This window comes from Schistocerca nitens, chromosome 11 (genome assembly GCF_023898315.1).
Source record: "Schistocerca nitens isolate TAMUIC-IGC-003100 chromosome 11, iqSchNite1.1, whole genome shotgun sequence".
Lineage (NCBI taxonomy): Eukaryota > Metazoa > Arthropoda > Insecta > Orthoptera > Acrididae > Schistocerca > Schistocerca nitens.
In genome coordinates, this window is record NC_064624.1 from 111,239,932 (window position 1) to 111,267,264 (window position 27,333).

General features: G+C 43.9%; 1 protein-coding gene across 1 annotated transcript; it reads left to right on the top strand.

Moving 5' to 3' along the window:
• The first annotated feature begins 9,563 nt into the window (after positions 1-9,563).
• Positions 9,564-25,877, top strand: LOC126213113 (serine/threonine-protein phosphatase 6 regulatory ankyrin repeat subunit C-like). Its single transcript, XM_049940714.1, has 3 exons — positions 9,564-9,710; positions 16,202-16,757; positions 25,012-25,877. Exons 2-3 carry the CDS (start codon positions 16,213-16,215, stop codon positions 25,490-25,492), a joined length of 1,026 nt encoding a protein of 341 aa, XP_049796671.1. The 5' UTR covers positions 9,564-9,710; positions 16,202-16,212; the 3' UTR covers positions 25,493-25,877.
• Positions 25,878-27,333: the final 1,456 nt, after the last annotated feature.

Below are 27,333 nucleotides of genomic sequence, written 5' to 3' on the forward strand. Positions count from 1 at the left end.
AGTTATTACATATGAATTCATTACCACACATTTGATGAATTTCATGTTAAAGTGATTTTGTTTTTCAAACAGAACAAAGAAAAACACTCTAAATTACGATTTTCGATTCGCCGCCCGCAAGTACACGTAACCATCAATCTATAGATTACATCACGCATATAAATGAGCCACCTTCGTATTTTTATTAAATAGTGTTTCTCGAGAAACGTCAGAGCTGGTTTTCCTCTGTAAGCTCGTGAAAAACATTAAGAACAACTTGTTTCTCGACACTGACGGTGTTGCGTGCGTGTTTCACTAAGCAGGAAACAGTAATCCATTTACACGATACGTATCAACAGCGCGACAAACAGAGCGCAAGTGGCGTTTATGGAAACTGTGAGAGAACACGGTTTTTGAAATAAAATTACGTAGTTAAAGTGTGATTTAGAAAAAACTTTGATGGCTGATAGTAGATAAGAATGTCTTAGTTTCATTGACACTGACGTAGTAATAAGATACGTAATTCGTGCGTTGGACCCACTTCAAAGAACGGAACAGCGCCAGTGTGAGAGAGCTGCGGCTGCTGACTGATCGTCCAGCTTGTGTTTGTTTACACCGGGTTTACTCTTACGGTGAACAAAGTATACCTGGCACAAAATAGAGATTCTGGTCGAATGTAAAGTATGCTAGCGTCAAGACACAATCAGTGCCTTCTCTGGCCGATAGCGATGGAAATACTATCGAAGACAGAGCTGCCGAAGCAGAGTTATTAAACACAGCCTTCCGAAATTCCTTAACCAAAGGAGACGAAGTAAATATACCATAATTCGAAATAAGAACAGCTGCCAACGTGAGCAACGTAGAAGTAAATATACTCGGAGTAGTGAAACAACTTAAATCACTTAACAAAAACAAGTCTTCTGGCCGGCCGCGGTGGTCTCGCGGTTCTAGGCGCGCAGTCCGGAACCGTTTGACTGCTACGGTCGCAGGTTCGAATCCTGCCTCGGGCATGGATGTGTGTGATGTCCTTAGGTTAGTTAGGTTTAAGTAGTTCTAAGTTCTAGGGGACTGATGACCACAGCAGTTGAGTCCCATAGTGCTCAGAGCCATTTTTAGCCAAATCTTCTGGTCCAGACTGTACACAACTAGGTTCCTTTCACAGTATGCTGATGCATTAGCTCCATACCTAATTATATACAACCCTTCACGAAAGATCCGTACCCAAAGACCGGAAAGTTGCACAGCTAACACCAATATTCAAGAAAGGTAGTAGGAGTAATCCACTAAATTACAGGCCCATATCGTTAACGTCGATATGCAGCAGGATTTTTGAACATATATTGTGTTCCAACATCATGAATTACCTCGAAGAAAACGGTCTATTGACACACAGTCAACATGGGTTTACAAAACATCATTCCTGTGAAACACACTTTATTCACATGAAGTGTTGAGTTCTCTTGACAAGGGATTTGTAATTGATTCCGTATTTCGGGATTTACGGAAGGCTTTTGACGTTGTACCACACAAGTGGCTTGTAGTGAAATTGCGTTCTTATGGAATATCGTCTCAGTTATGTGACTGGATTCGTGATTTCCTGTCAGAGGGGTCACAGTTCGTAGTAATTGAAGGAAAGTCATAGAATAAAACTGAAGTGATTTCTGGCTTTCCCCAAGGTAGTGTTATAGGTCCTTATGTATATAAACGATTTAGGAGACAATCTGAGCAATCTTGTTAGGTTGTTAGCGGATGATGCTGTCGTTTATCGACTAATAAATCCGTCAGAAGATCAAAACAAATTGCAAAACGATTTAGAAAAGATATCTGTATGGTGCGGAAATTGACCCTAATTAACGAAAAGTCTGAAGTCATCGACATAAGTGCTAAAAGGAATCCGTCAAATTTCGGTTACACGATAAGTCAGTCAAATCTAAGCTAAATACCTATGAATTACAATTACGAACAACTTAAATTGGAAGGAACAGATGCAAATAACGTGGGGAAGGCTAACCAAAGACGGCGTTTTATTGGCAGGACACTAAGAACATGTAATAGATCTACCAAAGAGACTGCATATAATAGGATTGTCGGTGCCTTTTTAGAATACTGCTGCGCCGTGTGGGATTGTTACTAGATAGAAATAACGGAGTACACCGAGAAAGTTAAAAGGACGACAGCGCGTTTTGTATTAGCGCGAAAAAGGGGAGAGAGTGTCACTACAAGATACATGATTTGAGGTGGACATCATTAAAAGAAAGTTTTTCGTTGCGGCGGAATATTGTCGCGAAATTTCAGTCACCAACTTTCTCCTCCGAATGCGGAAATATTTTATTGACGCCGGCATACATAAGAGAAACGATCATCACAATAAAATAAGGGAACGGAAAGATGTAGGTGTTCGTTTTTCAGCGCGCTGTACGAAACTGGAATAATAAATAATTGTTGTGAAGGTGGGTCGATGAACCCTCTGCCAGGCACTTAAATGTGATTTGCATAGTATCCATGTAGATGTATATAGGGAGGGTGCCATTGGTCGATACAGAAAAACCTCAAGGAGGAGCCCAAAAGATATCTTGAGCTACCTTTACTTTTACCGTAATATGAAAGTCATATGCAAAGTTTGTTTTATTTAAACTGATTATACATATATACAAGACAGTGCCATCTTATGATATAAAAAAAGGTAAAATTGTGGTCCTCTTTCTTAAATGATGAATACTATGCACCTATTCTTCCTGGAAAATTGGTTAATTACATCGTCCGTACTTACAACGCTACGTATCGAAGGTTCTCCGTACAAGAAAACAGTAGAATATTCCCAACTTTTCTCGACAAATGCCAGACAGAATAACGTATCAAGATTACTAGAATGGCCGCTACTTTTCTCGTAGGTAAGTATTAGCTACCTATGTGCCAGAGAGAAGCATACGGTGATGAGGACGCGAGTGCTACATAGGAGAGTACAATATCGCACAAGTACAGAGACTCCAAAACAAATACTTAAGAACTGCTGCTGATGCTAGCCGGCATGAATCAAACAGACATCTATACGACTCACAGTATACAAAAAATTCCAGAAATCATCCAAAAGAAGCCCTTTAAATTCGTCCACCAAACTGACTCCAACCACCTACTCATCAGGAATCTGGGACAAAATCCACCCGAGCCCAGAACCAAATTCCCCATCATGACAAATACCAGGAACTATAACGTACGCATTTAATCAAATCATATAAGCTAAAGACACAAAAATACACACACTCACAAACATACAATAACGACGTTTTCATCCCATCATTTCGTTACCATCATCATCAGACAAAAGGCAGGGATCACATCAGATCCGATCTTTTGAACACAGGGGTTCATTACCCATCAGACCACCTCGTCTCTCCCACTTCTGTTGGTGTAACTTCAGAGTTACGTCGTTTGTGATATGGGGACGTGCTTTTCCATGAAGCGGCAACGCCCTCCTCCCCCTCGCACCCCCTGCCCCCTTGTATAACAGTGGTCGTTTTCAACACACGTGCCGCCCCATACATATTCCTCATTCTCCGGTGGATGTCTGCTGTTGTTTGGCCTTCGGCAGCCAAGAACAGAATAACAGCACGTCGGTCCCCTGTCGAGTCGTTTGGCAACATGGACATAGTCCACGTTTTCGCATTTACCGAACGCACACCGGAGAGACAGGAATGCCACACTGATGATGCCTTGCCTACGTATTGGTGCTTATTTATTACACACGTGCATCGGAGTCGCGCTCCGTTGCATACACGTAGCAGCAATGCGAATGGTAGCTTTTTGGTCACCCACTGTTTACGTGGAACTGCTGGAAATCGAGGTAGTGCACAGTGAGTCTGTGGCGCTTGTTCACCATGATTAGTATTGGATGTTTAACTAGACCCTAAATTGAATTTGTGTTACCTGCTTTTCCCGACACAAGTATAAAACCTTCTCTACTGGGACTGCAGCGAACATGAGGTAAAAATGACATTCTCCTACAACTGCTCTAATTAGCTGTCAGTTGTTTTGACGTCTGTTCATTACATTGATTCACAACGGGCTCGTTTCGGCGGAGTTGCCATTTTCAAGTGTTCCTCTTCAGATAATTGTTGAACTATACGTACGTCTCTGTATTTCCCACCTAGTATTACATTAGATTGTGCTTACGTCTATGTGGGATGTTATTGTTGTACTGTATGAGGGTCTATGCATTTTCTATGTTATATTACGTCTCTAATGCATGTTAGAGCGAGATTTCTGTGTTGTAACGTGTCGTTGTTACCAACCACATATTTTCTTTCGTTATTGGAGTTTAAATAATTTTACATGGTGTTTATTGACAGCTGTGATGGTTAACGTTTACAGAGTAGATTACATCGCGTAAATCCAGAGGTGGTGTTTCAGTTTCAGTGATTGTGAATTTGTCATTATGCATAGAGGTAAAAATAAAGGGAGTTGTCATGGCGTTCAAAACGTCAAGAAGACGTCAGCATCGAGTGAGGTAGCGCAGTGGTTACCACACTGGACTCGCCGTCGGGAGGACGCTGGTTCAAACTCACGTCCTGCCATCCCGATATAGTTTTTCCGTGATTTCCCTAAATCACTTAAGGCAAATGCCGATACGGTTCCTTCGGAAGGTCACGACCATTTTCCCCTCTCCATCGTTTCCTCACCTCAGCTTTTGTTCCGCCTCTAATGGTCGCGTTGTCGACGTGACGTTACACAATCATGTCCTCTTCCTCCGACGTCCGCCATCTTAATTGCTAGAATAAAACTGCGAAAGTTGTCTGATGAAAAATGCCAGATGGCGTCGTTTATGGATGTACAATTCATTCTGATCACGTGAAGAAATGTGTAGAACGGATTGCCCAGAAGAAAGCAAATGGATATTGAACGAATAAAATGATATCTGTCTGCTGTAATATGCTTTGTTGGTTCAAATTTTACGAAACGGAAGAGTCTTCTAGTAGTCCGCATACATTGCTTTAGTAATCATATTTTTTTTTTTTAGATTTCAAACGCCCGTAACTTTTTGCTCTCATAAAAGTTCCCTGCTTTCCACTTACGTAGTTCATTTCAAGTTGCTATTCCTGCTTGTTCACACTTTGAATCTGAGTTGTGTATTTTTCGTTATTTATCCGTAAATCACTCTTAGAACAGTCGCTCTAAATCGGTCACATTCAACATGACAGTTCTGGCGTACACAAAACTTACACTGTGGTTTGTCACAGAAATCCGTCTGTTTCTTTCGTACGACACAGGGTTTCGAAGATTTTTATATATAATAATAGGCATAACTCTTGAATATTAAGTTCTTCAGGGAAATATCAGGTGAGTTGTCCGTAACATAGGAGGCCATTTGATTGAATTCGTCCGTTAATCTATACCTTTCCATCAGCGGAACATTCTAAAAGGATATCAGTCGTAAATAATTACAGTCGTGACTGTAACGTGACTCGAGGTCCTTAATCATTTTGAAGAACCAGAAATACGCCTCAGCACTAGGTTTCCCTGCATTCCGCACAGCACCGGAACGTTCTTCATCCTCCTGCGTTTCTGTCGCTTTCATTTCACTTCACTTGTCTGTGCTTTGTTACTAAACAACGTAACAATTCGAACTCGGTTCTCACTGTGTGAGTGACGGTCAAGTATTGTCACGCCAGTAGCACGGAGCTGCAGCACACAATACGAACCACAGGGGCAGAGGTCGTTCTTCCTCGGCATAGAATGGACCAACATCGTTCTTCTCAAGTACATCAAAACTTCGGCGCGGATTTTCAGTTGACTTGATCGATTTCACGAAAAACTTTGGCATATTGCAGCACTTCCATTCCTTTCTGAGACGACATCACGAATAAAATTTAAGATTTTGATGGACCTCGATCGTTATTCCCGTGCGTCCTTCGTATATACGTAGCATCCCTTATCATGCATACTTACATTCATGACTGTATCTGTATGTTGTACGAAATTCGATCTCCTGTGTGATTAGGATTGCTCTATCTAGTTGGGACTCGTCGGGACACTCTTCATACAGGGCACTAGAAATGAAGCAAGAAATTCACTTCTTATAATTATTTTTATTTAGAACACATTTACAAGTAATTTGTTGCGGAGAAATAATTGGTACACCACATATTTCTGAAGATTTCACCTCTTTCAGCAAATCTTTTTTCCCTTTACGTATTTATAAAACTCCATGCAAGTCAGCTTGTAGTTAAACTGGCACTGTAATATTGATTCCACAGTCCCTGTCAGCAGTCGACTTCTTTCGTCAGTGCACTGGGTCGATGTCAGCCAAAATGCTCTTTCCACAGTGGCATTGTGTGCGGGAATAGAACAAAAATACTCGCAAGATTCTAGTAGTCGGCATCTGTGTTCAGGATTTTGGGTTTCCTTAAGAAAGTAAATCCACGTCTCTTCCACGGAGTGTTTACACTTGACTCCCCTGAGTTTCGAAAAGCTCTTCGGACCTCCCTCTCATATGACATTACCGAAAATAATTGTCGCCTGAAATATTCACATAATTTTTATTCAGGTACATAGCAGCGTTTTCAATCGTCAAGCAATCTGTGGTTTCAGATGGCGTCATCCAATCAAATACCTGATCTTTATGAAGACAACTATCCCATTTCTCTCACTAATCAAATGTTATGGTACAGAAAGCTATTGTCTCAAGTTCAAATTCTGAAATAAAATTATTTCTTGGCTAGGGTTCTCATTCTTTAATTTCTTCAAATACATGTTTGTTTGCATGCCGGTAAAATTGACTGTCTTCCTTTCATTTATATACCTTTAAGTGTAAATTAATATATTTCTTACTTCAATTATCGAGACTTTACTCTTCTCGTTTTCTATATATTTTTCAAACAGAGCCAAGTTTGACTGTAGTAACGTGAAATAAATTTCGCGCATGGGATTACTGAAAAAATCAAATTATTTCAAGTGGCCTCTTTGGGGCCAAAAAATTGTCCAAAGGTTAAGAATTCTCTCAACTGCGGGCATTAACAAGAGCCATCTTGCTTTTCAATGAGATGGAAGAGTTTGATGATTTACATCAACGTATAAGCAGAACTTTCTCAACTTGTCCTCCCAGAGTGTATTGAAACACAATTACGTACTTTCACGGCGGTTGTTTCAATGTCTAGAGTTAAGATTGCAGCAGCGCTTGATAGTAGTACTGTGGAGAATAGGGCAGGCCATCCAGTTCCCTCTACATTGTTTCCTAGTCGCTCCTTAATTTCGTGAAACACATTCCGCTGAGCGCGTCGATGAAGGTCTCCGAAGTTATTGGTATTGCCTCCAGTAAAGCGATTAATTTATCTGATGGAATTTGCTGTTGTCTTTAAGGGTCTAAACAAAACTTTCCAATTGTCTCCGATGTTTCCTTATTACGTGACTCAAACTTGAACAGCTTCTTTTGGATTCCGTCAGTTTCAGCTAAGTAGTGGTCAACTAAAGGAAACACCATTTCGGCCTCCTGGTTCGATGCGTCGGTGCCAGTGTTCTAAAATGAAACTGTCTGCAAATGTTTTGTGCGGTCAGACACGGAGTGTGGTGCGATAATATTTTTAACAATCGCTATAGCTTTGGTTCTGGCAGTAGACTGCTTTGCTGCGACTTTGTAGTCGGGATACATTGAGGCATTCACTCTTACGTCACAGTCAAGAGAACTGAAGGACTGACGAAGCGTGACAACTTCGTAAGCTGCTGTTAGTTTTGCAGCAGCAACGAGTAATTCTTTCTGGGTATCTTGTTTCATCATGAATGTAGCCATGGGCTTTGATGTTGATACTACCGCGATATATTGGTAAGATTCTTTGTAGAAAGGTGATGCCTCACGTCTGGCTTACCTCCGTGAGTTACTGAGATGAAACAGCAACGAAGCTCTCAGCTCTGCCTGATCTGCACGTCCTTTCTTGACAAAAGACCGCTTTTTTGCGTAATCATTCGAAAAGTGACACACTTTTTCCAGACATTTTTTTAGCTGTGATAAGCTAATTAGGCGGTAAAAAGTCGACAACACTTTCGTCACCGTACACGTGACTATACATTACCAACTTGCACACGTTGTTCGTATTACGTTTAGGAAGAACCGTCTTATCAGATTGCAAATGGGAACTGGCCGATTCTTCCGTGTGGCGCTGCTTGTATAATTCCCGCCACGTACTGCTGGAGATTTCTGGTATTTTCTCGAATGACAGTGCTGCATCCAGAAGGTGCTTGCATCGGAAACAGAGGATACGCAACATGCAACGCCATCTGTGAGATGATCTTATCAACATAAACTTGTTGGCATAGAGAAAACTGAGGCTGCATTTACATGTTGCGCTTAGAGATGGCGTTGCGTCAGTACGTCAGCCAAGCTCGTTAAGAGTATTTTGCAAAATGGGGACATAATTTCCTCTTGTCGGGGGTGTCGGGAGGGGGAGGTCCGTACCAGCCACGGTCCTGACGTATCTGGACTGATGGCAGCCGTACCTGCAGACCACCGCGCTCTGTGAAGTGGATGGAAGCTCCGACGGTGCCGCCTGTTTTCATTCAGCCAGAAGTACCGGTCGCGATGCGCCTCGTGCCAATGTTTGGGACTGCTTCTGCTGCGATGCAAGGGCAAGGATATTTGATCGTTAACTGACACGAATTCATTTAAGATAACCACAAGACAGTAGCTATGCGAAGTATGAACATGCTATTTCCCTTTGTCGACAAGTTTTCAGACACAGTCACTAACAAATATCTTGAGACATCATTCTTCTGAAACACGATCTACTGTACTACAAATAAATTATATTACTGTGCTTTGTCTTTTTGGGTACCTATATTTTCTGAATGGAACGTATTGACCTATTCTGCATGGATTCCTACGAAAAACTGTTGCACTTAAAGACGGTTAATTGAGTGAGATTTAGAAATGCATCCTGCTCATTAAGCGAAGTTACGATGAAACTTAATCGTGCAATAATCAGTTACTTTTATTCAACCACCAATTAAACTACAAATTAACTACTGACATATATATATATATATATATATATATATATATATATATATATATATATATATATATATATATATATAGTGTAAATGAACACTTTAATTGTAATTAATTATGACACTTCCTGAAACTTTACTGTGCCTAAATAACGTAATTCAATAAACATAATGAAATTGAGCATTGTAATTATGATTAATAAAATTTATGTAACTGTAACATCCCACTTACAATTGTCCACAGCTCGTGGTCTAGTGGTTAATATAGGAAACTCTCTATCACGGGGTCTCACGTTCGATTACCGACTAGATCGGCGGATTTTTTTCTGCCCAGAGACTGGGTGTTCGTGTTCTCCTCACCATTTCATCATCATTCAGAAAAATGGGGAAACTGGAATGTGAAAAAGATGGATGTTGAGCGCCCTACAAACCAAACCACCACCACCACCACCACTCACAATTGTCTATGGTTGTGAATCAAGTTTACTAGTGGAAATCATCAGCAGGACTTCAAATGCTGCTCATCACTTAATTTACATCTGTAAATATTTTTGTCTGTTTCATTTAGCAGCATTTTTCTTCACAGGTCAACAAAGCGGAAGGGAAGGACATGAGCAAACTTCTGCAGCTGGTCAAACCGTGTGAGTGGAAGAATTAAATTCCAGCAACCATCTTCATAAAAATCGCTACATTGCGAATCAACCGTTTGCGGAGCTGATGCAAAAATTGGGTTCTCAGTAAGCAATTGCATTGAATTTAGCGTTAAGGCAATATAAGTTAAATTACTCAGTGCTAAACTGACTGTATCTTCACTAAGAAACAGCAGTCACAAAACACAATAGTCCATTACATTTTGCTTTTCGGGTGGCACATGTTGAATACAACATGGTGCTATACTACTGCACCTTTGTACTCCTCGGAAGACGTCACCACCATACATTTAACACTGTCAGAAGTAGTTGTAACAATGTGTAAAGCGCAGCACGTGCATCGGCTATCAACGTGGCAATGAAATGACCTGGGTGCTTCCCATAGGTGAACAGAAATTGGGTGTCCGGTGCCTTCTCTCTGAACTCGTCTTCTCCTCTACCACCTCCATTCCAGGCCCACTCACGTACACCTCCAAGGTCTGTACCTCGGCTGCAGCTTCCTCTAGACCTCTCACTAGTCCCAAAAGTCTCGGTTCACCCCGCGGCTCTCTGTCGCCTGTTTCTCTTGAAGTGTACCCATTTCAGTGGTAGTATACACGGATGGCTCGAAGGTTGATGGTCATGTTAGGTTCGTTTACGCTCATGCACGACATACTGAACAGCGCTCCTTGCAAGATGGCCGCAGTGTTTCCACTGCAGTGCTGGTAGCCTTCTCTCGCGCCCTTGAGCATATCTGTCCCTGCATCAGAAGTCCTTCTTCATTTGTAGCGACACCTTGAGCACCTTGAGCACCTCACAAACTCTCCACCAGTGCTATCATCGCCATCCTTTGCTAACGGTCATCCAAGAGTCAGTTTACATCCTCAAACGATGTGGACCATCAGTCTGTCTATGGACCCAAGGTCACGTCGGAATCCTGGGAAATGAATTTGCTGAAAGTCTAGCCAGATAAACTACTTGTAAAGTCTGGAGATCGGCCTACCGGAATCTGTTGTTCGGTTCAGTATTATGCCGCAATGTTTTCGGGCTCTGGTATACAAAATGCTGCTCCCTGACTTTGCTGAATAAGCTACGAATGGTAAAGGAGACGACTACATCGTCCTTTGCTGGCTCCTCATCGGACATACACTCCTGGAAATGGAAAAAAGAACACATTGACACCGGTGTGTCAGACCCACCATACTTGCTCCGGACACTGCGAGAGGGCTGTACAAGCAATGATCACACGCACGGCACAGCGGACACACCTGGACCCGCGGTGTTGGCCGTCGAATGGCGCTAGCTGCGCAGCATTTGTGCACCGCCGCCGTCAGTGTCAGCCAGTTTGCCGTGGCATACGGAGCTCCATCGCAGTCTTTAACACTGGTAGCATGCCGCGACAGCGTGGACGTGAACCGTATGTGCAGTTGACGGACTTTGAGCGAGGGCGTATAGTGGGCATGCGGGAGGCCGGGTGGACGTACCGCCGAATTGCTCAACACGTGGGGCGTGAGGTCTCCACAGTACATCGATGTTGTCGCCAGTGGTCGGCGGAAGGTGCACGTGCCCGTCGACCTGGGACCGGACCGCAGCGACGCACGGATGCACGCCAAGACCGTAGGATCCTACGCAGTGCCGTAGGGGACCGCACCGCCACTTCCCAGCAAATTAGGGACACTGTTGCTCCTGGGGTATCGGCGAGGACCATTCGCAACCGTCTCCATGAAGCTGGGCTACGGTCCCGCACACCGTTAGGCCGTCTTCCGCTCACGCCCCAACATCGTGCAGCCCGCCTCCAGTGGTGTCGCGACAGGCGTGAATGGAGGGATGAATGGAGACGTGTCGTCTTCAGCGATGAGAGTCGCTTCTGCCTTGGTGCCAATGATGGTCGTATGCGTGTTTGGCGCCGTGCAGGTGAGCGCCACAATCAGGACTGCATACGACCGAGGCACACAGGGCCAACACCCGGCATCATGGTGTGGGGAGCGATCTCCTACACTGGCCGTACACCACAGGTGATCGTCGAGGGGACACTGAATAGTGCACGGTACATCCAAACCGTCATCGAACCCATCGTTCTACCATTCGTAGACCGGCAATGGAACTTGCTGTTCCAACAGGACAATGCACGTCCGCATGTATCCCGTGCCACCCAACGTGCTCTAGAAGGTGTAAGTCAACTACCCTGGCCAGCAAGATCTCCGGATCTGTCCCCCATTGAGCATGTTTGGGACTGGATGAAGCGTCGTCTCACGCGGTCTGCACGTCCAGCACGAACGCTGGTCCAACTGAGGCGCCAGGTGGAAATGGCATGGCAAGCCGTTCCACAGGACTACATCCAGCATCTCTACGATCGTCTCCATGGGAGAATAGCAGCCTGCATTGCTGCGAAAGGTGGATATACACTGTACTAGTGCCGACATTGTGCATGCTCTGTTGCCTGTGTCTATGTGCCTGTGGTTCTGTCAGTGTGATCATGTGATGTATCTGACCCCAGGAATGTGTCAATAAAGTTTCCCCTTCCTGGGACAATGAATTCACAGTGTTCTTATTTCAATTTCCAGGAGTGTACTTGGCTGGCTCACGGTCACCTACGTTGCGAGGACCCACCAAAGTGTCGCTGTGGTTCACACTTGAGTGTCTGACATCTTATTGGACTGTCCAGATTTAGCCGCCCTGAGACGGACCTTTAACCTTCCTGGCGCACTGCCTGCAGTGTTAGGTGGCAGTGCCTGAACAGCCGATCTAGCTTCAAGTTTTATTCGAGAGGAGGATTTTAAAATTCAGTCTAAGGGTTGGCATGTGGCCTTGTCTTCCATCCCTTCACCCTACCTGCATTTTAACTCATCCCCGCCCCGTCTGGTGCTGTCTATTCGACTTGGTATTCATCTTTTCAGCATTTGTGTTTCTCTTGCCTTTTGATCTTAGGCTGGGTATTTTAGAGTGTGGCAGTGGCTGGCTCATCCATTTTTATTACTGCAGTCAGCCAGCCAAGGCCACCTGCTATATTGTTTTTAACACTTTTAACAGCTTTTCTTCCTTTCCGTTAATGTTTCCTATTTTTGCTTGATATTTCGTTTCCGACTTCAGTGTGATTACTCACAGAGTCTTACACATTTTGTTCCCTCCCAGATTTCAAGCAATAATAGCTGTTCATTGCGTAATGGCAACTGCAGTGCCACTGTCAGCTCGTAAAGAATGACGACAGTGATAAGCGTCACAAAAACTGAATTGTACCGAGGTGAGCAGAGCAATACTTGTCTCGTATCAGGCCTCAGGAAAATATAGAGGCTGTAGCCATGTCTTGCTCTTGGGATTTAGCAGAACAGCCAGTGTGGCCGTTAGGCTAAAATGTTTAGAGACACCCGATATACGGCATAAGCCCCTAATTTAGCTTTCATTTGTCGTGAATCTCCTGTCTAGCACAAAATTCCAAGCGACTGGAAAAAAGTGCATCCATATAACCAGAATTAAAAAACGATACTGCAAAATTACAGATCAATGTTCTCAACATTCGTCTGCTGTAGAATCCTTGAACATGTTATCAGTTCAAAGAAAATAAATTTCCTTTATTTAAGAGCCTCTGTGTGCAAATCAGCACAAATTCAGAAATAATTGCATGTGTGAATCTCGCCAACTCTGGTTGAAGGGCAAAAGGTAGTCCATACTCCTAGATTTCCGGAAAGTATCTGCAACTGTCGCACTGCAGCCTGTTAATGAAGATAGCAACAGAAAAGATTCCTAGATATGTGAGTGGCTGAAAGACTTCTTCAATAATATAATCTAATATGCTGTCCTTGATGAAGAGCGTTTTTGAGTGACTTAGCAATGTACAAGGTGATTTGTATAATGAATGAAAGCTACCTTTACACGTAGAAATACACTCCTGGAAATGGAAATAAGAACACCGTGAATTCATTGTCCCAGGAAGGGGAAACTTTATTGACACATTCCTGGGGTCAGATACATCACATGATCACACTGACAGAACCACAGGCACATAGACACAGGCAACAGAGCATGCACAATGTCGGCACTAGTACAGTGTATATCCACCTTTCGCAGCAATGCAGGCTGCTATTCTCCCATGGAGACGATCGTAGAGATGCTGGATGTAGTCCTGTGGAACGGCTTGCCATGCCATTTCCACCTGGCGCCTCAGTTGGACCAGCGTTCGTGCTGGACGTGCAGACCGCGTGAGACGACGCTTCATCCAGTCCCAAACATGCTCAATGGGGGACAGATCCGGAGATCTTGCTGGCCAGGGTAGCTGACTTACACCTTCTAGAGCACGTTGGGTGGCACGGGATACATGCGGACGTGCATTGTCCTGTTGGAACAGCAAGTTCACTTGCCGGTCTAGGAATGGTAGAACGATGGGTTCGATGACGGTTTGGATGTACCGTGCACTATTCAGTGTCCCCTCGACGATCACCAGTGGTGTACAGCCAGTGTAGGAGATCGCTCCCCGCACCATGATGCCGGGTGTTGGCCCTGTGTGCCTCGGTCGTATGCAGTCCTGATTGTGGCGCTCACCTGCACGGCGCCAAATACGCATACGACCATCATTGGCACCAAGGCAGAAGCGACTCTCACCGCTGAAGACGAAACGTCTCCATTCGTCCCTCCATTCACGCCTGTCGCGACACCACTGGAGGCGGGCTGCACGATGTTGGGGCGTGAGCGGAAGACGGCCTAACGGTGTGCGGGACCGTAGCCCAGCTTCATGGAGACGGTTGCGAATGGTCCTCGCCGATACCCCAGGAGCAACAGTGTCCCTAATTTGCTGGGAAGTGGCGGGTCGGTCCCCTACGGCACTGCGTAGGATCCTACGGTCTTGGCGTGCATCCGTGCGTCGCTGCGGTCCGGTCCCAGGTCGACGGGCACGTGCACCTTCCGCCGACCACTGGCGACAACATCGATGTACTGTGGAGACCTCACGCCCCACGTGTTGAGCAATTCGGCGGTACGTCCACCCGGCCTCCCGCATGCCCACTATACGCCCTCGCTCAAAGTCCGTCAACTGCACATACGGTTCACGTCCACGCTGTCGCGGCATGCTACCAGTGTTAAAGACTGCGATGGAGCTCCGTATGCCACGGCAAACTGGCTGACACTGACGGCGGCGGTGCACAAATGCTGCGCAGCTAGCGCCATTCGACGGCAAACACCGCGGTTCCTGGTGTGTCCGCTGTGCCGTGCGTGTGATCATTGCTTGTACAGCCCTCTCGCAGTGTCCGGAGCAAGTATGGTGGGTCTGACACACCGGTGTCAATGTGTTCTTTTTTCCATTTCCAGGAGTGTATGTAAGCTATGGCAGATGAGTAGGAAAAACTATCCAGTAGTGCTCCACTACAGCATTAGAAGTGTGCTGCTTGACAGTCACGTCGATTAAATATCCTTGAGTAACGCTGCAAAGCGATATGAAATAGAAAGAGCACGTAAGTAGGGTAGAAGGGAAGGCGTGTACTCAGTACATTTTAGGAATCTGTAAATAACCTGTGAAGTAGATGTCTATGGAACAGTAATGCGACTCATTCTTGTGTTCTGCGTGAGTGTTGATCGTCACCGGGTCGGATTGAAGGAAGGGCATCAAAAAAATTGAGGCAGGCTTCTAACATTTGGTAGCAATAGGTTCGAAGAAAATGTTACAGAGCTGCTGTGGAAACTCAAATGTCAATCCCTGGGGGGCAGCTGATGTTCTTTCAAGGAACACCATTGAGAATACGTAGAGAATTGGCTTTGGCAGCTGACAGCAGAACGATTCTGCTGCTACCAACGTACATTTCGCGTAAGGACCCAAAGATAAGATGCTAGGAATTAGGACTCATAAGGAGGCATATAGACACTTGTTTGACTGTCCATTATAATTATCCGGGCTGTTATGCCGTGGTCGATTGCTGAATTCTGTGTCAATTCCCAACGTTTCGTCTCCGACTGCGGGAGACATCTTCAAGGGGGTCTGTAGCTCGATGGAAGGTCCAACACACCCACTGGCTCGCTACTGACTGTACTGGGTGCGTTGGACCTTCCATCGAGCTACTGACCCCCTTGAAGATGTCTCCCGCAGTCGGAGACGAAACGTTGGGAATTGACACAGAATTCATCAACCGACCACGGCATAACAGCCCGGATAATTATAATGGACATGATATTTCCGGCCGTGAAATTCTACATTTTGGTACTTGTTTCACTGTCGCTCTACTTGGGAGTGGAACAGGAAAGGTAATTACTAGCAGTTTCCTAAATACCTGGAGTGATTATGAGCTATAGATTCGCCAGGCCTTGTTTGTATTGCTCCTGATCTCCATATTTAAAACCTTCATTGTTTTGTAACACTGTACTGCGACTAGAAATTACAGAAATAGTGTCTTCACCCCTTTCTGTCGACTTCTTGTGGGAAATACAGGTGTTTGATATTGTATTGTTGAAGACACGTGGCTATCACCTGTGGCTAGGGAAGGATGTCATGCAGTTGTGATTGACATGTAATGGGCGATATTTACCCGCTGCTGCTGAGCACAGATCACCTATACCTAATACATGAATTTACGGTGCCGTGTAAGGGCAAATGGCTGTTCAGTGATGCCTTGTTTCAGAAACATTCACAATGGCAGCCGCCAAGGAGGTGCAAGAGGCTGCTGCTACGGATGCTGGGGAAGGGGCCACGGTGACTCTGGTGGCCGGGGACACGCGGCTGGTGGCGGACAGGGCCGTCCTGGCAGACAGGAGCCCCGTGTTCGCCGCCATGCTCTGCCAGGACACACCGGAGGCCAGCAGCAGTGTGGTCACCGTCCCCGACGTCGAGGGCCCGGTGCTGCACCAGCTGCTGGCCTACATGAACTCCCTCCATGCTCCCGAGATGCCCCGCATGGCCCCACAGCTGCTGGCAGCTGCAGACAGGTACGGCGTGTGGGGGCTGAAGGTCCAGTGTGAGGAGCAGCTGGCCAGTCAGCTGTCAGCAGAGAACGCGGCGCGCACGGCGGTGCTGGCAGTGAGGCACTCCTGTCCCAGCCTCGCAGAGGTCGCTGTCGCCTTCATAAAAGCCAACTCGCTGGTGTTTGCCACAGCGGGTTGGGCCGATGCGGTCCTCAACCACCCTGATGAGGTGGTCAAAGTGAGTCAGTTGCTCGGTGGGCCACTAACAGAATCCAGGTAAGTGCGACACAAGATGATCACCTGCACTTCCCATTCTTAAGTGTGAAACTCTGTCCCCATATCTGTGTGTGTGTGTGTGTGTGTGTGTGTGTGTGTGTGTGTGTGCGTGTGTGTGTGTGTGTCTGTGTGTGTTTTCAAGGCTATAATGTTTGCCACTGAGTTTGTATAGATGTCTCTGTCCTGTAAAATGCAGCTTCATTGATGCCAACAACAGCCATTTGTTGCTACCTCAGAATACTTTTGTTGCCTGGCGGATTGAAAGGGAATTGTTAAGGCTTTCGTCGCCACTTGTTGACAAACTGCTTACTGGCTTCTATCTCGGGTTCTTTGGCCGATGTTCGTCTGATGATTTTACTGACGTTTCGCCAGCACGAGTGGCTGACATTGTCAAAGCTTCACCCTCCACTGCCAGTGGTGAACTGGAGCCCATCTCGCTGCCGCAGACGGGATGACTGGATGATCAATCATTACCAGGATGAAAGAACATAAGAGACATTGCAGGTTGGGCCAGCTTGAGAAATCAGCCGCTTATTCAGAGAAGCTGTAGAAATAGAAAAACACGTGATTGGCTTCAACAAGAAAGCGGAAAGCCTTAAAGTAAACGGATCCTGGATTCCCGTACTGCAGCGAACGACCGTCGCAGGTAGCAAGAGTACAACTGCACCGGAAATGACCGCGGAAAAGCCCTCAGACATTGGTGCAACAGGTACATATGGTCTGTGGCTGTGAGCTCGGCTCCAGTTCATCACCGGCGATGGAGGGTGAAGCTTTGACAATGCCAGCCACTCATGCTGCCGTAACATCAGTAAAATCATCAGACGAACATCGGCCAAAGAACCAGAGACAGAAGCCAATAGGCAGTTTTGTCACATTCAGACATATCTCTAAATTTAACAGTGTTTACCAGCAGATGTCATGAAATAGCCCAAGTTTTCATAGCTTCAAAAATTTTTACCTTTAAACAGGCCCTCCTTATTTGTTGTCACTGTTAAATTGCATGTGTACAAAACGTTGCCCTATAGCTTTCCGCATCAGGTATCTCAACAAAGGTACAAACTCTTTGTATACAGCATCAGTCATTTTGCTGTGGGCACAAAGATGTGTAGCTCAGCACATAAGCCGAAGCAGTGATGTGTCTAGTTTGGGGCCAAGACTAGCTGTGCCTCAGGCCTCATTCGGTGTACTGTGCAGGTCACTAAAATCCTGTTTGCATAAAGTAGAGTTTAAAGCGGTTTAGTGTGTCTTCTGCAACTGCTACTTACAGTAAAATACCTAAAAATAGTGTCACGCTGCGTAAACACAAGAAAAGATGAGGACTAAGTGTGTCACTCATAACCAACACCTGGTACAAAGTAGCCTACTGCAGCACAGATCATGTTGAGCAACAATATATTTACAGTTTTCGATTGATGATGTAGCTAATATAGACCTGAGGAAATCAGTTCGTCTAAAGTAGGTAGTCAGAGCAATTGCTATTCCCAACTCGGTGTTTACAATCTGAAAATAATTTTCTCAGCACAATCCTTTATTGTCTTTAGATGGTACAGGAAAACTTTTTAACTACATTTAAGGCACAGCAGATGAAACAGTTTCTCATTAATGGCTTCTATAGAAGATTCGCAGAAAAGATGAAGTGAGCGTCCGTGCACCCATGTGAGGTTGATCATTATGCATGCAACCTGTGACCAGCTCAAAGGATAAGAACCCAGGCCTAACGGCAGCTCTGGGTGCTCCCATACAGTGTGGAGTGTCCCCATATTGTTTCTCTCTGTTCAGCCATCATGCAGAGCACATGCAACACTCACTCCCACAGAAGGGGTTTAGTGGTCAACATGCTTTGCTTGCATCCTTGATGAAAAGGCGTCATATTTGTCTGCCTGTCTTTCAAGTTTTCTGTATCTTCACAAAACTCTCCAGTAACTACCACAGGATTTCCTTCAGTTAGGGTGCTGCTGACGGCCTTCTCTACCCTACCCATTGCTGCTGCTGTACCTTCTCCGATAACCAGAGCATTGAAGAGTCACTGATATTTAACTTCCATTTGTCCCACACCACTTAGTTATATATTCCCCTGAATTTCTGATAGCTAATAAAATTTTTGGCTAGACTTAAATATTTATGCAATACTTTGTGATGTTTACTTACTAGAAATTTTCTCTTTTGGTTAAATTGGCTGCACTTCCTAGATCATTGATAATTAACTTCTAGCCCCTATTGTTAATTATTCAGCCTGATTCTCTCTTGTTTGGTTAGCATGACATGAAAATTCATGTTTGAAACACGAAATATATTAAAATTGCTCTACATTTTGTTTAAAGAAGCTGTTTTCGAAACACATCACCCATGAATATACTATCTAATCGCATTAATGTGACAACCTGTCTAAGGCATGAATAAGCTCCTTTGGCAGCACAACGGATGTGGGAAGAGAGTCAGTGAGTTTCTGGAAGGTACAGACAGGCCAGCTGCACTAGTCTTCTCAGTTTAGAATCCATGGCATGAACAGCACACTCGAGGTAGTCCCAAAGATCCTAGATTGGAGTGGTGAGGGGGAAAGGGGGGAGTTGTAGGAAGGCTGGCAAATATGAAAAAGAAAATATGATGCCTGAATCTAGATTTAACGTGATCAGCGAATTGAAATGGAAAGAAGGATGGCCTATTAGAGGAATGTGAAGATATCAACAGGATGAGGAAGTTGAGGAAAAGGTCAACGCTGAATAGCAACCCAGGAGTAATTTTGAAGAGTTCAGTGATTTATTTGTGTCATAATTAGCAAAACAATAGCAACAATAATTCAGTTTTGGAAACCATTGTCACTCCCAGAAAATCAAGTGACCGGAAGAGAGTATACAACAATAGTGAATAGATATCTCTGTATGTAAAATGAGAGAAACATCTAATAATCATTGGGTTGCTGTAATAGGGGAAGGTAAAAGGACATAGTTAAGAGACAATATAAGATTATTGGAAAGAATGAGAGAGGAGAAAATTTCCTAGAATTCTGAATTAAATATCTACTGGTAACAATAAACACAATCTTAAAGAGTCAAATCAGAAGAAAGTGGAAAAGGCCTCTTCTGCCTCAGCTCCTCAAGATATGGAGCACCTTGGTCGCGCCGCTGCAGTTTTGCATAACAGCCTGTCCCAGCACTGACACACATATAGAGCAGAAACTCTACCTGTTATAGATTACTTTTCTGGCTGTTCCAAGAAATTTAGTGCTGATAGCACCACCTACGTTTATGGGAGATATGGGGGTGCGGGGAGGAACTGAGTTTCTTCACATGAGAGTAACAATACGGCTCCCTGTAGTACCATGGCTATTATTCCCTGATGTCTTCACATACTATTACCCTGTCCCTTCTTCTTGTCACAGTTTCCCACATATGAGTATCCTCACCTGTTTTGTGGAGAACTTCCACAGTTCCTTTATCAGTTCACATCTTTCTATAGCCTCCCATTCTGAATGTGGTATTCTCTTTTCTTGCTTTTCTCACAGCCCACGATTCATTTTCATTCACTACTCAGCTCCAGATGTACATTCTCAGATACTTCTTCTCCAGATTAAGGTCTGTGTTTGGTATTTGTAATCTTGTTTTCTGAGGAATGTCGTATTACCCTGCTGGAGCAACTTCCATTGTCCCTCATGTCTATGTTTGTTGCTAGTGTGGTCCTTAATTTTCATAACTTTGTTATCAATGTTATTTCTACTACTACCCAATACATTCATCTTTCTTTTGATTGTAAATCCTAATGCTGTATTCATTAGACTGTTCATTCCATTCAACCGCTCTGGTAATTCTTTCTCACTTTTGCTAATGATAACAACACCATCAGTGAATCCTTTCATTCTGAATTTTAATTCTATTCCTGATTCTCTTAAGTTGCAGCAGTGATACCTCGATTTTAGTTTTAAACGATTAGGGTGAACCATTTCTAGCATATTTTGGATTAGTTCCTCTTTCTTCCATTCCTATTTTTCCCTGTCGATTATTGTATATAACTATATATTACCTGCATTTCCCCTGTTTATTAAACTATTTTTCAGGATTTTCTAAGAGTTGCGCCATTTTACACTGCCAAAGCTTCCTAAAGATAGACTAATCCAATGAACATTCCTTTATTTTTGGTAAATATTGCTTCCATTATCAAGTGCAAGTGCCTCTCTGAGGCCTTTATCTTTCCTAAATCCAAACTTATCAGACTATATAATAGATCTTAAATTTTCCTTACCATTCTACTGTATGTTGTTCTCGTCATAAATTTGGATGCATGAGTTGCCAAGCTGATTGTGTGGAAGTCTTCACTTATTGGCCTTTGCCTGCTTCTATAGTATCTGCATGACATTTTTTTCTGAAGGTCTGCTTGTATGTCCCTTGTCATAGGTTGTGCAACCAACTTGAACAGTCATATGGGTGTCACTTTCACCAAACATTATAGAAATTCCAAAGTAATATTATCCAACCAGATTGTCTTGTTTGTGTGCAAGTACTCCAAAGCTTTTCTTAAGTTCTAATACTGAGTCCCCTATGTTTTGTAATTTGATGACCATTTTTTCTTGTCATGTCATCTGATAGTTCCTTTCATTCATAGAGGTCTTCACTATACTGTTTCTATCCTTGCTCTGCTCTACTTTTAACAACGGAATTCCTTTCTAACTCTTGATCTTGAATGCTCACACTTTCCCAGCAACCATTTTGCTTTCTTTCCAGAACTTCCTTTTTCATTGGTTCCTTAGTGACCTGTAATGCTGTAGGGAACAGTTCCAGAAATGACATACTATTTTCATGTTTTGTTTTTATTCAAAAAATTTGATCATTTTTTATTATGTAAACACTTCAAAATCCAGAAAAAATTAAGACCAGAAACTATGCCCATGTGTCATTTTATACTTACAATAGCGACAAAATGATAGTGCACAATTTTCAGAAAAATTAAACACCCTAAGCCAAAACCTCTTGAGGGTTTAATACATATCCATGCATATGTTTCTAAGGTCTGAAAAGACTGCTCACAAAATTCATAACTGTAGCTGGGATATCAGCATACTGTGAGCCCGTACCTTACATCGAGTATATTTAATGCACGATTCCCCTGGTCTTGAATGGGAGAAGATAGTGCAGTATATACAAGCACAGTCATCTTCATCTGCACCAAGATCTGAGTTATACGCTTCCACCCTGCTTAACTATATTCTTTTGCGAGCTTGTCGAAATATCTGTCAATCCTCAGTTAATTTTCACTGGTTCACTTTCTCTTCTAGAAGCTTGTTGTTGGTGCAGCTGCTCAGAAAGCCAGAAGAAACCAGAGTTATTTTATGTGTCTTTAATGAGCATTGTACTGCAGCACTAACTGGAAATACTTCATCAAATGGTGCCTTGAGTCATCTAGAGCTATGTTTTACAAGTCTGAAAGCTGTTTGTGGAAGTATTCCTCTTCAGATGGTGAAATATTCTGTAAAACATGTGAACGTGCAGGAAAATTGGAATATTCGTTGTCGCGCCTAGGTGGATGTGAATTTTGGTCACCATGTACAGGCGAAGATTGTTTTTGTCCAAGCTGCTGGCCGAGCCCATTGCATACAGGTAGCATGCAGCAGTGTGTGTCCCATGAGCCAGAGAGGCGGCCACCGTTTATGCCTTCTTCTCACTCTCCTTTGGCAACAGGATGGCTTGGATGTTGGGCAGGACAAAAGCGTCTGTGGTGATGTCAAAGGGCAGCTTGTTGCGCATCTTATTGTTGCAGATTGCTGGTCCAAGTGGTGCAGGGTGACGTATGTCTTATTGTTGCAGGCTACGATTCCATCCAGTTCAAGCACTCAGCTGCTAGGTACTCAGTGATGGTGGCGAGGTGGAATGGTGCCCGGGCACCCACAGGCCCTGCATAGTTAGCCTTGCGCAAAAGAGGGTGGATTCTGCTGACTAGGAACTGAAGCCCAGCCCTGCTTGAGTGGTACTTTCACTTTCCCTTGACGTAGCCTCCCTTTTTGCATGTGGACATTTCAGCTAGCTAAGTGATGCAGGTGAACGAGAGGGCAGCAACAGTGTGACCTGGAGTGAGTCAAGCAACCTTAGGAAATCCACTCTTAGTATTAACCACACATGCTTCTATACCTTATGCAGTGGCAAAGAGCAAACGCATTTGGCACTGGGTGACGTTGGGTGTGTTTCTAGGAGGTTTGATACTTTCATTATAATGGGTCTTCATGGACCCAAAAATGCAAACGTGTATTGGCTGAGGTTGGCAATTACAGTGGGATAGTAGGAAAAATAGAGAAGCTCCATTTTCATTGGCACATTTCAGCACTTGAACATGTTTGAGATTCCAGCAATCGTCATCAGTGATAAACACTTTATTCTCTTTGCTTACCTTAATGAAACTAGAAAAATTTCTCCAGCCATTCATCCACTTTCTGGCCCTATTTCTAGAGTTCTTATAGGTACTCCATCAGTTAATTGCTCTTCCGGTTTTTTCTGGGGTAGAGTAAAGCTGGAGGTATAAAGTTAGCAGCAGAATTCATGCACACTAATGTTGTAATGTGCAACCCCCTTTCAACAATTGTAAGTACCCCCACTTGTTTCTCCAGTCATTGTAAAAAATTTTTGACTCATGTCCACACATGAAAGTACAGATAAATTCATGCTGGCGAAATTCCTTCTTTATTGAGATTCATATACCATGTAAAATCTGTTAACCTGAACTCTATTAAATACCATTGCATGAGCCAAAGTAGCAGCTTCCAGCTCCCTTAAAGATAAATCAGGATTGTGTGTCATAAACCCTTTCAGTCAGTCCTGCCAGCAATTTTCTTCTCCTTATTAAATTTGTGAGAGTTACTATTTTGTTCTGCGGCTTAGTAAGCTAGTTCCTTTGGGACTCTATATCCTGCATAAACCCCTCGTCCAATGTAGACGAAACCTCTGACCCTCCGTTTGTGGCATGCCTTCTGAAAGTCACCTGTGATACACCTAATTGTCTGGCTGCTCTCAATCAGCCAATTTCATTCTTGTTTACTATATTGATGGCCCTTTCTATGGCTTATTTATCCCATGACAGGCATGTAGTCTTTCGGACAAACATTTTAACAAACTGCAAAAATTTGGTAGGAATTGGGATCCAAGCTCTTTTATGGTATTAGTAATGCTATTGCAATGCATTTGTAAATATTTTAAATGGTTTTATTACGTCAGTTGATCAGGCAAAAATGAGTCGTATTGCCCTTACTCATGATATGTCATTGTATGGTATACATGTAGACATAGATGAAATGACTTAGTTGCTCTTTACCATAGCCTCAGATTCCAAACAACAGGGTCTATTCATACACAGTTCCATGATGCTTTAACTTGATTTTGGTATCTCTGTGCACTCTGTGTACTAAAATGAAGTAGCAACATTGCTACTATGTAGTAAATGTCATTGTTGGTCCCTGTAAACCAGTGGACACAACAGAGGTAGGCAGTGGAGCACCACCACCACCACCACCACCACCACAACCATTGGTGGACCTAGTAAAGCACTATGGGGGTCAACACGATTTGCATTATTATGAATATTATGTTGATAAGTTGTAATAAATCTCTTGGCAGAATATGAAAAGTACATATCATTTCTTTGCTTTGTTTGTCCAGAAGTTGCCACATTTTAGTTACCAGCACATGCCACATGCATTTTACAGTATGTATTCTTTTCTAGGATGACTGTAGTGAACTTGTCAGATACAAGTGACACTTTGTGTGTGTGTGTGTGTGTGTGTGTGTGTGTGTGTGTGTGTGTGTGTGTGTGTGTTTTTCCCTGTTTTTTCAAATATGTTCATGTAGAAGACTGTACACTTTTAGAGGCTTTGAAGGATTTTGCTGTAATGTCAGGAAAGTCTTTAACATGTAAATGTAAATTGTTTTGTGTGTAATCTTTGATAGTTTCACAGAGAACTAGTATAAGCTGCCTGAAGCATCTATTTTAGTGGATATAATGACTGCTAAGAAACAGCACACCAAGTTGAAAGAAAGTGAGCTACAGGAATCAGCGTGTCGGAATTTGACAGTTGAAAATCTTGAGAGGTTGCATAAAGAAACTTGTAATGGATGGTGGTTGAAGACAGAACCACTATACCTTAATATACGAGTTTCGTATCATAGAAGGGGAATATAGTAGGGTCGTTGTTGGACATATGTATACATTTTTGGTTGTATGTTTTCTTTATTAAGTGTGTGTTTTCAGGAAGGTGTGAGAATTTTTATGTTTTGTGCAGGAGCCTTCCTGGAAAGAAGAGTAGCCGAGGACTGATCCAGGCAGCTAAGGAGGGGGCGGTGGAGGAGCTCAGGGTGCTTCTTGCAACAGGGGCGAAAGTGGGGGCGAGGGACGAGGACATGTGGACTGCCCTGCACTGGGCAGCTGAGAGGGGACACCTGGCAGCAGTAACATGTCTGGTGGAAGGTGGAGCAGAGGTGGATGTGAGGGACAGCAAGCAGAACACGCCACTGCACTGGGCTGCATACCGTGGTCACGTGGCTGTGACGCGGCGATTGCTGGACTCCTCTGCTGACCCCGATGCCAGGGATAAGTATGGGTGGACGCCGCTGCACTGCGCAGCAGGATGCGGCCACACAAAGGTGGCGGCCGTGCTGCTCGATGCAGGGGCTGAAACTCAGGCCAGAGATGCACGCGGGCGCAAACCATGGGTCATCGCCAGGCAGAACGGCAAGCAGCAGCTCGTGGAGATGCTATCGTGAAGCATTCAGTGCAACAAACATCTCTGCAATGATGCTGAAATGACTCTCAAGATCTGTTTGTGATATTGTTCTAAATACAGAATGCAAATGTGAATTCTACAGTCCATCATTTGTACTCACCTTTAAGTAGGACTCACGTACAGTGGTGTCATTATCATAAACTTTGTATTCTGTGGTGTGCGAGGCAATTGGGGTTAAGCAGCCGTTCATGCAAGATGCCTGCCACATTCAGACTTGACACACAAATGATTAAACAAGAAATTCTATACTTTGATAGAATGCAACACAATCATACAACTGTTAGAATGATAATTGTTCATGGTCCTATGTGATAATACAGCTGTAGTTCCATTGTCAACAGAATAAAAATAAGGTAAATTCTTGTAAAAGAAAAGGACACAGCCAACTTTCCAGATTAAAAGATAAGAATATGTTTCTCTGATATAACATGGTATCTACTTCTGCATCTGCTGCAATAATGGAATAGCTCATTTATTTTATTATAATGTCATACTGGTAGCATTATTCACATTAGCTTATGTGCTGGTCATCTGGAATTGTAAAATCAGTTCACGTTTAACTACAGAGAAGCAAAGCACAATCTAAAATCGCATGACCTTCATGTGGCCGTAACGCTGCTGACATGAAACATGATACGATCTGACAGATAGTGTTGAACTTCACCCCCACGTATGGGATGCCATGGCAAATCTCACTACTTTCAACATTTCCCTTCTTTCAACCTTCTGTGCATTCCTCCATCCAGCTATCGTCAGATGATCGCTTGTAGCAACTCTGGACAGACAGGCGCCATTGCTGACAGCACCCTCACTGCCCCACTTGGCAGTCTTTGTAACTACAAATTGCAGGAATTCTACAGCCGATACCACAATGTCACGTACTTATGTAGACTATTGGGTCACTAAAAGGAACACTTAACATTAGATATATATGCCACCCCAATACAAAAGAAACGAAGAAAATTGGGCTTGTTACATTTTATGGAATAGCTATACTGATAGAAAGAACTTGGCAATTTGCGAAAATGAGAAGCAATATGGTCGGCAGTCTCATTTGCCAATGGCGGACTTACAGACGACTACCAGAGAGCAGCACAGCAAGTTGTGATATCATGAAACATAATACCCACATCAAAAAATATTTTGCATCACCCCAGTTCCGAGAACTCCTGAACATAGACGTTGATTGTGGATATTGTATCACAGACACAGTCCCTTTGACGGTTCAGAGATGTCACTAAACACGCCCAAAGATGTAAAACAACCATGGCTCGTGTTTTCTGCAGTTCAACCATGCCTAGACGATCAATACTGCGGTTCGATCACGTCCGCATTGTTACTTTGTGCCATAAAGGGCTCTCAACAAGGGGAGTGCCCAGGCATCGCCGAGTGAACCAAAGCAATGTTGTTCGGACATGGAGGAGATACAGAGAGACAGGAACTGTCGATGACATGCCTCGCTCAGTCCTCTCAAGGGCTGCTACTGCAGTGGATGACCGCTACCTACGGATTATGACTCGGAGGAGCCCTGACAGCAACGCCACCATGTTGAATAATGCTTTTCGTGGAGCCACAGGACGTCGTGTTATGACTCAAACTGTGTTCAATGGGCTGTATGATGCGCAACGTCATTCCCGACATCAATGGCGAGGTCAGCGTACGCCACTGGTGGTCATGGAAGGCGCCGTAATGGCTATAAGATACGTGAATGCCATCCCCCGACCGATAGAGCAACCATATCAGCAGCATATTGGCGAGGCGTTCGTCTTCATGCACGACAATTCGAGCCCCCATTGTGTTCATCTTGTGAATGACTTCGCC